This window comes from Muscardinus avellanarius (assembly GCF_963383645.1).
Source record: "Muscardinus avellanarius genome assembly, chromosome: 1".
Taxonomy (NCBI): domain Eukaryota; kingdom Metazoa; phylum Chordata; class Mammalia; order Rodentia; family Gliridae; genus Muscardinus; species Muscardinus avellanarius.
In genome coordinates, this window is record NC_137786.1 from 200,893,213 (window position 1) to 200,907,229 (window position 14,017).

General features: G+C 37.9%; 1 protein-coding gene across 1 annotated transcript in view; it reads left to right on the forward strand.

Annotated features, from left to right (window-relative positions):
- Positions 1–299: 299 nt before the first annotated feature.
- The window catches only part of BBOX1 (gamma-butyrobetaine hydroxylase 1), a gene marked incomplete at both ends in the record, with an annotated part of 56,050 nt that continues 42,332 nt past the window's right edge, over positions 300–14,017 (forward strand). The window contains 2 exons of the mRNA XM_080703876.1: positions 300–518; positions 2,150–2,264. Coding sequence (XP_080560002.1) covers positions 300–518; positions 2,150–2,264 — 334 coding nt within the window. The remainder of the gene's footprint in view (positions 519–2,149; positions 2,265–14,017) is intronic.

Genomic DNA, 14,017 nt, shown 5'->3' on the forward strand with positions numbered 1-14,017 from the left:
TGTGAGAAAAACAAGAAATTCTTTTCATCTGGATCCTGACCTAGCATTTTTATCTTACTTCGTTTTTAGCCACTGTGTATCTGTTTACAGCATGTGAAATAGTGTCGTCAGAACAAAGGTCCCAGTATTGATAAGGCAAAGCACAGACCCAGGAGGGACCAAGAGAAGGCAGAGGACAGAGTCCGCTTGATGCAGTCACATGCTCCGAGGTCAAGTCCAGAGCCCATCTACCTGACCACTCTTTAACACGAACTTGTCATAGCAGGTAGCCAAGAAGACTTACCCCAAAGGCCAGAAACATGCATTGTGCCATCCAGAAAGCCGAAGTCCTGGATGGGGCTCATTTGATGCAGATCCTCTGGCACGATGGGGCCGAGTCGCTCTACCCTGCCGTGTGGCTGAGAGACAACTGCCAGTGCTCTGACTGCTACCTGGATTCTGCAAAAGCACGGAAACTGCTCCTGGAAACGCTTGATGTGAACATCAGTATTAAACGATTGGAGTTTGACAGGAAAAAGGTAATATTCTCTAACTGATCTCTTCATTCTCTTCCAAATTAAATAAGGGAAGGGGGCAATCTACAATAATCTAAATAACTTCCTTTTTTATTTGCTCCTCTGGGTACCATCTATATAATCATGTTTGGGTAGTACTTGATGCAACTTAAGTATATACAGAAAACAAAAGTATCTATTAGTAGTATTACTATTATTTTAAAAAAATCTGCAGCACTGCTCATTACTTTTAAGTTAATGGTAATGAAGACACAATCAGACTATTTCTACAATAAAAACAGTGTTCAGGGCCTCAGTTTACACATCTGTAAAATAGGAATACTAATAGAATCTGCTTACAGGGATATCAGGATTTAATTAAATCAAATGGGTAAAGATGTTTAACATAATGCCTGGCACACAGTGACCATTCAGAAATAGTATTAATGACTTTTTTTAAAATAAAATAATTAAGTAGATGTGCATTGTGTCCTGGAAGCATAGTTCTCAAAACAAATCCAGATGCAGCCAACAGTTCATGTTTTTCTCTTCCAAATTTATCAGAATTCTTTTCAGAAGAATAAATGTAATGAGAAAGGCCATCCTTATCCCACTTTTTGTCCTGATCTCAACTTGATTCCCAAGTTTATTCCCAGGTTTCACAGCTAATAGGAGTACTTCTCCCTAGATTATCTTAAATTACCTTTTCTGTATTCTTTATTCTTTATTCTCATCTCTCTCTCTCTCCCTCTCTTTCTCATACTGGGGATTGAACGATTGAACCCGGGACACTCTGCCACTGAGCTACATACCATTTCTTTATATTTTATAGTTTGTGGGGTCTTACTAAATTTCCCAGGCTGGCCTCCAATTTGTAATCCTTCTGCCGAAGCAGAAGGTGTGCACCATCATATCTGCTCTCTAGAGTTACTGAGGACTAGCATGAGTTAACATTTATGCTGCTTGTTATATAATAAACATTTAAAATAGTGTTATTACTTTAGTATTATCATTATTTTCCCATCGTCACCATTATTCCTATTTCTAATACTCTCTGCAGAAATCTTAAATAGTATCTAACTTCAGTCATCATAGGAAATTTGGGGATACAAAACAAGAACCTGAGGCCAGATCAGATTTGATTTCTGATTTGGGGAAGGGTTGAATGAGTGATGTGTGCATGTATGGCTCTACCATTTGTACCCCAATAAGATGTATGACTAGAACAACCAATTAAAAAAATAACCTCAGGGAGCTGAGTGTGGTGGTGCACGCTTGTAATCCCTGCACTTGGGAGGCTGAGACAGGAGGATCACACAGGTTCGAAGCCAGCCTCAGCTACTTAGTGAGGCTCTCAGGAACTTAGTGAGACCTGTTTCCAAATAAAGTATAAAATAGGTCTGGGAATATAGCCTGGAGATAGAAAAACCCCTGAGTTACACTCCTAGTACCATACAAAAAATAATAATAACCTCAGGTATTATGTTATTAAATAAAAAAAAAAACTCCCAGGCTTGCAGGGGGCGGGGAAGCAAGGAATAATTGGATTCCCTGATTACCATAATAACATTCAAAATCAGAGAAATATATAAACAACAAAAGTTTATGGAAGCACAATATACAAATAAGTAATTTTTTTTTTTCTGTCTTACAAGGTGTGTATCACATGGCCCAACGAGCACTTCAGTGAATTTGAAGCTGACTGGCTGAAGAAAAGATGCTTTTCCTGGCATGCCAGAACAAAACTCCAAGGAGAATTGTTTTTGCCAGGTAACCCTGATATGGTCTTCAATGTCATTTAAAATCCTAATAGTAAGAATCTTCCTTTATAAAAGTGTTTTAATTTTTCATATTTTGTAGGTATAGTGCAATAGTCTGATACATATATACATCATATAATGATCAAATCGGGGTAGTTAATATTTCCATGGAAACATTTGTGAGTACATTGCGATATTTCAATACATATATAAAAACATACTGATAAAATCAGAGTCATTTACATTTCTTTCTTTGTGTGTGTGTGTGTGACAGTGGAAATGGAACCCAGGGGCATTCTTGGAAAGCTACACCCCTGGTCCTATTTTTTAATATATTTTATTTTTTGAAACAGGGCCTCACTGAGTTGCAAAGGGCCTTGCTAAGTATCTGAGGCTGTCCATGAACTGCCATCCTCTGGTCTCAGCCTCCTGAATGCTGGGATTACAAGTGTGCACCCCCATGCCTGGCCTAGTCATTTTACATTGCTATCTTATGATTTGTAAGGCTCTTACAGGAAGAAATTTGCTCAGCAGTAAGTTCAAACCCCTGTGGGTTTATTAACGGGGCATCCTACTTTATAGGGAATATGTAAAGTATCAGCAATAAAAGTGATTAAAATGGTCACAAAAAGGGGTACAAGTAGGCACTTGTAATCCCAGCATTCGGGAGGCTGAGACAAGAGGATCGCAGTTCATGGACAGCCTCAGCTACTTAGTGAGGCCCTTTGCAAATCAGTGAGACTCTATTTCAAAATAAAGCATAAAAAATAGGTCTGGGGGTGTAGCTCAAAAGTAGACTGTCCCTGGGCTCCATCCCTAGTATCACACACACACAAAAAAAAAAAAAAAAAAAAAAAAAAAACTGAAAGAAATAAAAAGTAGTACAGAACAACAGAACAAAAGTAGAGCAGCAGACCTGTATCCTGCCATCTGAAGTTAAATCAAGCACACCACAGACACTCCCTCAGAGTTCCCTACCAAGGAGCAGGATGAACCTGTGGCAGACTCACACTTCTTAGCAATTTTGTGTCGGTGCCAGGACAACACAGTCAACAAAGCAGGAATTCCTAACATGGTATCCACAGATGAAATTATGTGGTCAGTGAACCCATGAAATGGCCAACACAGCACTGAACGTGTGAGTGTGTGTGTGCATGTGCCTGTGTATGTGTTCATTTGCAGAGAAGCACATTTGTCCCATTTGGCATAGTGTCGATGGGGATCTGAGGTCAGGAATAAAAACGCTGAGAAAACTGCACAAGATGGATTCAGTGGACAAAAAAAGAAAAAAGAAAACTTATTTTTTGAGCCAAGAGACAAAAAAATGCTTGAGACAAAAACAAAGATGTTTTTCAAATATAACTTTTAGGAGATACACAATGAGAGAGCTCAAGCGGAGACGCTGGGTAGGGTAGGAAGTTTATGATTTACTCTCTAGCTTGAAGATTTGAGATATGAGACTATGTGGGTTAAAGGCAAACGTTAACAAACATGATGATTCTGACGTATTTGAAACAACCTTGACTTTTACAAACATACTAACAGGGCAATAAACTTTTTCCCCCCATAGTCGGCCAGATATATTGGACCAATGTCCCTTTCAACACCTGACCACCTGGTTGAAGTCTGTAACCTTTGCTGGGAACGCTTGAGTCATACACTAGGTTTTACTTTTCTCCTATCACATTTAAAGTCCCCAAACTTGTGTGATAACTCTCCATGGTTTTAAATATTAGTCTTAGCTGGGAGTGGTGGTGCCGGCTTGTCGTCTCAGTACTTGGGAGGCTGGAACAGTAGGATTGCAGGTTCACAGTCAGCCTCTGCAACTTAGTGAGACCCTGTTTCAAAATAAAAAGTAAAAAATAGTGCTGGGGGTATACCTCAGAAGTAGAACTCCCCAGATTCAATCCCCAACACTGCAATAAATAAATAAATAAATAAATAAATAAATAAATAAATAAATAAATAAATAAATATTAGAACAATTTGCTGGGCAAGAGATGTTACTCATTAGTTGACTTGAACCAGGGAGCTTCCCTTTTTCATGAAATGATCAGTAACAGAATACAGTACTGTTCCCTTTTCTCTTTAAGCACGCACCAACCTTGTCAAAAATAAAGTTCCACTATTTGCTTCATCTTATCATTCTGACAGCTTTTAAGTTACTGTTTTAGTGTATTGGTTTTCAACCACCAGAAATCTACTTTTCCTCTTTCTTCAGCCCTGCTCATTAGTTAAATATAGATGAGTATGGGAGAATGTTTTTCCTGTTCTCCTCCAATAACTGTATTGCTAGATTTTTTCAAGGAATCTCCAATTACATAGCTTCATAGCAATCATCTGGGTCAAATCGCAGTATCTTGAATGTATTGCTTTTTATTTATTTTAGATTTCTTCATTACACAAAATATTTTGTCCTAAAATCTGCCCTAATTTTGTAATCCCCTTGGATTTGACTTTCATTTCTTTCAAGTTCTTCTTTAGGTTATTTTCGAAAGTAAAAGCCAACATTTTATTATTACGACTTAAGCTTTTAAGCACTGAAAATGGATATGGTCCCCCCTCTCCATTAATGCTTTTTGAAGAGAACAGTTTTAAAGCTTCCATTTCTCTGTACTATCAGGCAGTAGCAGAATGGAAATGATACTACATTCAGTTAAGTAGTGGAAAAAACTGGTCACAATGACAGTCTCCAGTCATGAATAATATAACAAGAGCTGGCTGCTATGTAGACACTGGAAAATACTTTAGGGTTTAAAACAAGATCAGATTTTTAAAATAGATTCTCAAGCTGTGCTGTTGGTGAGTGAAAGGAGAAATTAATAGGTCATTTTTGGGATATTGGTTCTATGGCTTTTTGCCTGCAGAACTTGATACCTCACTTTACTGCCATTGCATATTTTCAAACATCAGTACTCCAGAGTACATAAACAATCTCAGTTACACTCGTGAAAGGATTTTGTTTTTAAGTCCCAGTAGCAATGTTTCTCTTCTATTATTTCCTAAGAGTAAAGGAGGGCTATTGGACTTTAAAAGTCTGGAGTCAAGATGCAGGCCACTTGCCTTCATCTTCTCCTGGCACTAGCTACTGGACACAGAAATGAAAGTACAAATGATAATGAACCCTGGGACTGATTATGAGACAGTCATGGGACAGACTATCACGGGACACTCACAGCTGAAAGGAAGATGTGGAGAATAATCATTCCTTCATACATCTTTATCCAACTGTACATACATTGTGAACTAATTTTGTTCTGGACTTTGTAAGGAAATACCAAGGTAAAAAGGCATGGACTCTGTCCTTGAGGATTTACCAAGTCTAGTGTGGAACAATAATCATGAAAACAAGTAAGTGTGATGAATTTTTAAGGCCATTAAAACCATGCACTGAAAGTTAATGGCAACAGAGAGGAAGAAATATGAAGAAATGAGGGAGTGATGCTTGAGCCGGAATTTTGAAGAATCCACCAGTTTGTCAGGTAAAGACAGAAAGAAAGAAAATTCTCGACAGAAGGGGAAAAAGCAAATAGAAAATCATCAAAATGTAAAATAGACGATGGGTTTATAAACCACATTAGTTTAACATTGGTGAAGTTATAGTGGTAGGCAAGAGAAGGAAAAAAAAGGCCAACTAAGCAATGGTTCAATTGTCCAGCTTAAACCACAGGCAAGTTTTCCCAACAATGTTCAGGTATCCATTCCCTCAGTCCCTGCTGAATCTTCTTTTTATAAAGTCAGAGAAATGTGTTCAAGATCTTCACAAATTTAAGATCATCACCTTCACTTTTAAGCTGCATTTTATAGTTTTAGAATTGTGTTTGTTCGATTTTGATTGCATGAATATACTTTCTCAAATGCCTACAAGTTTATGAGCATCTCCTATCTTTCCTGTGATAAATAGTCTATCATCTCCTGTCTTTCTTCTGTGGCAGTCCCTCCTCCTCCACTGTGCCCTTTGTGTTTGTAAAGTGAAGGGATCAGATAAGTATTGTAAAAAGGCTTTGGTCTGAGTTGTGTGTGTTAGAAGAAGCATATGGGTAGAGCCCAGGAATGTGTAACCATATGACTGCTTACTAGACAGAACGGATGGTGTAGAATTTGTATTCAAAAGAAACATATATATATATATATTTTTTTTTTTTTTTTGGTGGTACTGGGGTTCCTGGAAGCCTGTCTATCTCCGGGCTACACTCCCAGACCTATTTTATCTTTGGAAACAGGGTCTCCTAAGCCAGCGTGGCTGGCTTTGAACCTACGCGATCCTCCTGTCTCTGCCTCCCAAGCGTGGGGATTACAAGCGTGCGCCACCACGCCCGGCCTTAGAAACATATATTAACCTGCAAGATAAGGAGTTGCTGGCTCTGTCCTCCTATTCTCTACCAATTTAAAAATTAATTGTAAAAGCCTCACTTACAAACATTTCCAAATATATAATGTATGAAAACCAAGGACTTTAACAAAACATTAAAAAAATGAAGTGTTTGTGTGTAATTACATTCTAGGTTCCATTTGATATTTTGACATATACACTCATTCTTGTGACTGATATGCAAAACCCCCAACACTTAATTGATAGAATTAAAATAGAAAAATCACTATGTAGTCTGGTTTTAAATAAATATGAACCTAAACATTTGTTCTTATAATACTCAGCATTTAAAATGGATAAATGCTTGGTTTCCTCCTTGCTTTATTCCCATCTCCGAATTGGTACTAAAATATTTTATATTAGTTTCTGACTTTAACAATATTGAAAATAGAGATTTAAAAACTTGTAATTTGAGGAAAATCGTTTTTTCCAATTGAGGCAATATGTGCAGTTTCCTCAGCAATCTGGACTGAGGACGTTGTGCAATCTTAAAAGAACATTTCCTCTCAATTCTGTCCTCCGTTCTTACAGCAGAGGTAGTTTTTACAAGCTACTTCATTTGATTCAACCCATAGTTCTAATACATCCCCATGTATCAAAAGAGTATACCACAAGAAGCGAAAACTCTCAAGTATCTTCCAAGGCCCTGGGAAATCTATTTGCTTGGGACATAGCAAGAAAAAATATAGAGCTTCTCTTTCTTGAAGAGAACTTTGTGTTTACTTGAAGATGAAGTTTTATCATAGTGCAAAGAACAGAGTTGTTTTGGGGAAGAGGCCATTTTTAACAGAACCTTGTCGAAAAGAAAAAAGATTGTGTGTGTGTGTGTGTGTGTGTGTGTGTGTGTGTGTGTGTGTTTAGCAAGTAACATGCACAATACATATGCCTAACACCATGTGATATTTCACCCCTCTCGGAGCTTTTGCCAATCCATTCTTGAGAAACAAGAGGTGGGAATCTAGTCTGCCATGAAGTGAGGGGAATTGTTCTGCTTTTTATTGTACTTGGTAATTATAAACAGAGCTGGAAGATTCTGGTTTTGTTTTTTCCTAGCTGCTTGAGAATGTCCCCATGTATCATAGCTGCTAGGTCATGGTAGCTTCTGAACAGCTCTGTCAAACAGATGCCTCAGAGCAATCAAGCTGTCACACTGCCTCCCAAGTATATCTCTTTCCCAAGAGAGAACCAACAAAAACCCCTTCCCTGAGGTCACCCAGCTCACAGGCTGATGGACAGGTATACGGACAGGCCAAAGGCTTCATAAGTTTAAGAAGCAAGTCCCTGTTCTGTTTTGCATATCATATGTGAAATGAGCCTATTGACTTTTAGAGATCTTTGGGATTTTGATGGAACAGGTACACCTTTCTCAAATGCTTATAAGTTTACAAATATATACTTTGTTTCCTTTTTTTTTCTGTGCCAAACTGGTAAATTTTAATGTACTCTATTTTTCAAAGTAAGTCGTATTTATTGTTCCTATTTAATGTTTACTTCTACTTGGTAATCTCAAGTGCAGTATCTGAAGAGTCTAACATCCTTTCATAGGATGGAACTGCTCTTGGTCTGTCAGCCAAAGAGAAGAGACAGAGCCTGGAAAACACCTTTAGTGCTTTGCACTTAGCAACCTAAGGAGGTTTGTGAGATAACTTTCAGAATAGTGGTTTCTTTCATATAAGGTAGGCTTCCTTTTTCCTATAGCCCTGAGTTTCCTAACATTTGCAGTTAGACTGAAATTTAGAATTTACAAATTTGGGAAATTGGAAAGTGTGACAATTTCAAGAAGTTAGATGTTAACTTTGCATTTACCAGTCCTACATATAAGAGATAAATTTAGCTTCTCATTTTTGCAAAGGCCTTCATATCAGGAGATTTTCAAGCCAAAAAAAAACAGAGGGCAACTAATTTAAAAGCAATTACCTTTCACTTTTAGTTCTACTTTCTTTCTTCAAGATAACAGGATATTGAACTATACAATCTTAGTTTTAAGGTAGCAAGTATCTTCATCATAATTAAGCTTATTCTCTTAAATCTCAAGCCCTGTTTTTTGTTTTGTTATTGTTGTTATTCTTGTTGTTGTTCGGAGATTAAGCCCACAGGCATTCTACCTCCAAGCTCTACCCCCAGGTCTTTTTAATTTTTATATTAAACAGTCTCACTAAGTTAACTGGGGCTGGCCTTTAACCTGTGACCCTCCTGTTGCAGACTTTTAAATACTGGTATTACAGATATGTGCCACCAAACCTGGCTCCAAACCCAGGTTTTCAAATACATCCATGGAATTTCTATGGGCTATTCCTTTTGAATAAACAAATAGATTTTTTACTTCTATCTTCTTATTTATACATTCTATCAAATTGTCTAGCTCTAGCTGAGCAAATTAGAAAAATAATGTTTAAGCTCTACTCCATTCAGTGAATTGTCTGTTCTTTTGTTTTCTCTCAAAAATTTTATGTTAGTTTTAATCCGTAACTTTTTGCTCTTAGTCAAAAAGGCAATAGAACACTAAAACTAAAAGTATTCTTAGCCCCGGGTCTTGCTGGTTTTGTGATTTCAAGTAACTTATTTAACCTTCTGTGTTCCAATATCTTTATCTGCATAATAGATAGTTATAGTTGCTCTACCCACCTTCTAGGTAAAGCAACTTTGGATAAAAAACAATGTTGCACTGTGCATATTAACTCACTTCATCTTCACAGGCTTCTTTTAAAGTGATTTAAAACAACTACAGAGAGGCTCCTGAACTCTTGAACAGTGACCCTCTTGAACAGTGTGGATTTCTATGATTGAAATTCCTTTCTCCATTTCTTCCATTGGCTTTCAAGTTTCCATACATATTGTTAACACAGAGAAATCTTATTTTCAACAAGTTAAAGGGATAACCAGGTGTGGTGGTGTACGATTATAATCCCAGTACTTGGAAGTCTGAGACAGGACCATTGCAGGTTCAAGGACATCCTCAGCAAACTGTGAGACTCTCATTAACCTAGCGAGGCCTTGTGTCAAAATAAAGATAAAATAGGGCAGAGGGTGTAACTCAGAGGTAGAATGCCCCTGGGTTCAATCTTCAGTCCCACAAAATAAATAAATAAATAAATAAATAAAGTTATAGGGAAACGATTGTATAGGTTGCCCACCTCGAGAACTTAGTTGAGACATTTTATCTTCTCATAGCTGAACTACTGAAATAACATAGCCTCTCTGTTCATAACCAACTTGTACATCTCTGCAGGGCACTTCCCTGTTGCCCAAGAGCCTCTCTCCTTCCCCCCACCCCATTGTTCTGGTGATTCATTGGTTGCAGGATAAAGCCCAGTAAACACTAGGCTTTTAAATCACCCTACAATCTGATGCCCACTTTACAAGCTTTTGGACTTGGGATGAGTATAAAGAACACTCCAGGTACTTAGTACTTCCAAATGAAAATGTGTTTTTCTCATTCTGAGCAGCTTAAACTTGTTAGAAGCCACATGGATACATTTTTAGGGAGACTTTTATACTGTGATGCAATTTTCACCTGGAAAAAAGGATTTATAGATTACTTCATCTTTTAAAATACCAAGATATGTTCAAGCACAATGCCATTTTTTTGTTGTTGTTTGGTTATCTTTTGTGATACTGGGGATTGAAACATGAAACATTCTGCCTCTGAGCTACATTTTAGTCCTACTGTATTTTTGTTTTGAAACAGAGTCTCACTAAAGGTCCTTGCAGAGGACCTTACAAGTTGCTGAGGCTAGCCATAAACCTGTGATCTTCCTGTCTCAGCCTTCTAAGTATTAGGACTATAGGCATGAGCCGCCACACCCCATTTTTCAAGATCATCTCTAGTCTCTATTCATCATTAGGAAGTTATCAAGGATTTGTTTAGGATATAAAATACACATGTTTTCTGAAAACCTACTAGGTGGTATGCCTGGACTACATACTTGAGAGTGGGGAAAGAGAAAGGAGTGATGTTGGCGAGGAAATACAGATAAATAGCATCATCCCCATATCTCATGAGAGAACTAAACTCTAGTGGAAGAGCCAGAGACGGAGTCTGGCCTGTCTCAGCCCTGCTCTACTCCACCCTGTCAGATACATTACCTCTCATTCTCATCTCAGTGACTAGGTTACTCAAGCAAACTAAGAGATGTCCCCGTTCTCACTGCCCCTCATGCATGGACACTCCATTCTCCACCCTCTGTGTGACATGTTTCTTTTATTGCTCAGTATTTGCCTTCAGTAACTTTTCTCCAATTTGGCTTTTCTTAGCTAACACCTCTTAGTTCCTCACCCCACTCCCAAGATCGAGTCACCATTGTCAGTGACCCCACTCACTACTCTTATAGCACTGACCCCACTATTTTTATGATTTATTTATCTCTTTACTCCTTTGCTTATACACCCTTTTCCTCCAACAAGGATAGCACATCTATCTTTATTCATGAATCTTGGTGCTGGCCCCTAGGGAAGATTTTAACAAGCACATACTGAGTATGATTTTAGCATGCTTAAGTAGGCTCTGGGACCAGGATATAGATCAGATCCCGGCGACCAGAGGAGCCGGGCCTCTAACTTCCCTCAGCACAGCCCGGAGGTTTTCAGAAGCAAAGGTTACTGGTGCCCTCAGCACTCGTCTCCTACATGCCAGTGGCTTCCTATGGCAAAACGGCCGCTCTCCCTTCCTGTCTGAAAGATCATGCTTGGCCACCACACGAGAAGGCCAGAAAGCCCCAAAGAGCAGCTTCAACCAATGAAAGGTGGGTGCCGGTGGCCTGTGCACCTCTGTTTCCTTGCTGGGACTCCTCTGAAGCATATTCTATAGTGTCTCTGTGATGCGTAGCAGTACTGAACTCCTGCTGCCAAAACAAGTAGCAATTCACTAAATCTACTTCTTCAAGACCCTTTTTCCCTTTTGCATCCCCATCAGTGCTTCCAGGGATACCTCTGTAAGAAATCTCTCCAAATCCTTATCTCAGGAAGATCTTAATATAACAAAGAACAAGCAACAAGAATCTTAAAAGTTACATAGAGCTCCCTGGCCAAGGAGTCAAAGAACATCCAAAGGAAGCGGCATCCCAAAGCATAAGGGGGGCGGGGGTGCGGGGGACCAAAACCCTATTTCCTTTCTCCTGAGTTCCTTTCCTCTGCTAGGGTTCAGATTTTGGTTTGGGCAGAGCCCTTCAAAGGTATTCATAAAAAAAGACAGTATGAGATTGGCTGTGCTCTGCACACTAGATAAGCCGTTTCAGAGCCAAAAGCTCAGTTCAGTGCAGGTGGACAGAAGGTTCTAAACTCTTGAAATAACACATTGCTCACCAGCATGCTGTGCTCATAAATTTTTAACTAAATAACTTCTTTGTATCTTTTTCTTTTTGAAAAATAACTCAGGTCCCTGGAATGTGATGCTTAACCCTCAGAAGGAAGCCTTGTATACATGATTCCTTGAAAGCCAGCATGCAGCCTGTTAATAAATTTTATGATGTGCGAAGCACATGTTCAAGGAAGTATTTATTAGTAAGACCATAAGTTAAATTAGAAGGGTGGTTCATACTTTAACTATTTCATCATTTTTCATTCAGTTCGAGTATCCAGACTTGAGTGTGAAACTTAGATTTGTTTTTAATGTATTCTCTTTACAAATGGTTTATTCTAATCAAAAGTAGTTTCTTTTGGTTCCCCTGATAGTTATATGTTGCAGTAGGTAGGAAATTGAAAATGCTTTCAAATTACTTTTTCAATGTTGAAGTTTAATATTCTGTTCAAATATTGCAGGATGATTCTCCTGATGCATTCAATTAAATATAGTGTAAGGTATCCCTGAAAATTAGAGCCCTTTTTATGCAAAACACTATGGCGAATATAGAAACTGTCTATTCACAGCACTGTTACATCTACAATAATAATGTATAGCTGGGTGTGGTGGTGCATGCATGCTTGTAATCCCTGCGCTTGGGAGGCAGAGATAGGAGGATCGCACAGGTTCAAAGCCAGCCGCGCTGGCTTAAGAGACCCTGTTTCCAAATAAAAATATAAAAAATGGATCCGGGAGTGTAGCCCGGAGGTAGAAGGGCTTCCAGAAGCCCCAGTACCACCAAAATAATAATAATAATAATAATAATAATAATAATAATAATAATAATAATGTATGAGTAGCTTATGTTTGGTCACAGATCCTGTAATGGGCTGTAGCCTTTATCTCTGATTTCACCAAAGCTCCTGCTAGGGTGCCCCCAAAATGAGAGGTATGGTTAAAAATTATAAACTTATAACCACTCTCTGATACTAAAACGCTGAAAATTGTAGTTATTTATAGTATGGACTATACTATGTATTTTGACCTACAATCTTGTTTTTAATATCATCTCCATATGTATATGGCTGATCTTACATACTTAAAGAGAAGCATATATTACAATAATTTAAATCTTTCTGATTATTAAAACAAGTAATAGTGTGTACATTGCTTTAAAATGGGAAAAACTCATATATAAATAAAAATTCATGAAAACATATTCTGTTTATGGGATGTTCCCTAAATAGATCCTTTCTGAATACCCCAATTAGCCATAATATAAACTCAAAGTTTAAAAATAATTACATCTCTTAAAATTTTTTTAACGTCTCTATTATATTTCCCTACCACTAGGTCACTAAAATTTTCTGAAAGGTGATACTAGCCTTAAGTAAACTCAAAAAGGCAAGGATCACTGAAATACACTGGCATAAATTTAAAAAGAAAAGTTAGCTGATATTTAAATACACAAAGCTTGGCTCACTTCACAAAAGGTGAATAGTGATGTTGTTGCAGTATTGTGCAACAAGCCCTACTCCTAATGTTTTCTCTGCATTCACAATTCTGACTAGGAGCCAGCGTTTATCTTAAACACCCATGCTTCAGCAAGTTCAGACAAAGTGTTCTCCATTTAACTTTTCCTGCTTTCTCGATCACCTAATAGATTTCCTTTATAAGCAATAGAATAAGCAATGGACATTCAGACATAGGATACAAAAAGGCCTGTTGATGACAGTATTTCATTGCACCAAATGTTTATGTTAAGTATAATTGTTGAAATTACTGGTTAGGGGATCAGTCATCTGTATATGACTCTGCAAATGAGCTGTATGCCTTTGACTCTGTTTCCTACTTTATTGCATTGCAATTCTAAAAGCATTTATCTCAGATATTTGTTGTGGAGATCAAATAAATGTTTGTAAATCACTTAGCACTGTGCTTGACTCCTAGAAAATATTCAGCAAATTTTAACTATTCTGTTGCCCTTACAGGTCTACTATGTGCCAGGCATGGTCCTAGGCTCCCTGCATAATTTTATCACATGGTCACAAGAGACATGTAAAGACAATTGTCCCTATTTTAGCAACTAGTAGATTGAAAGAGAAGAGGCTAA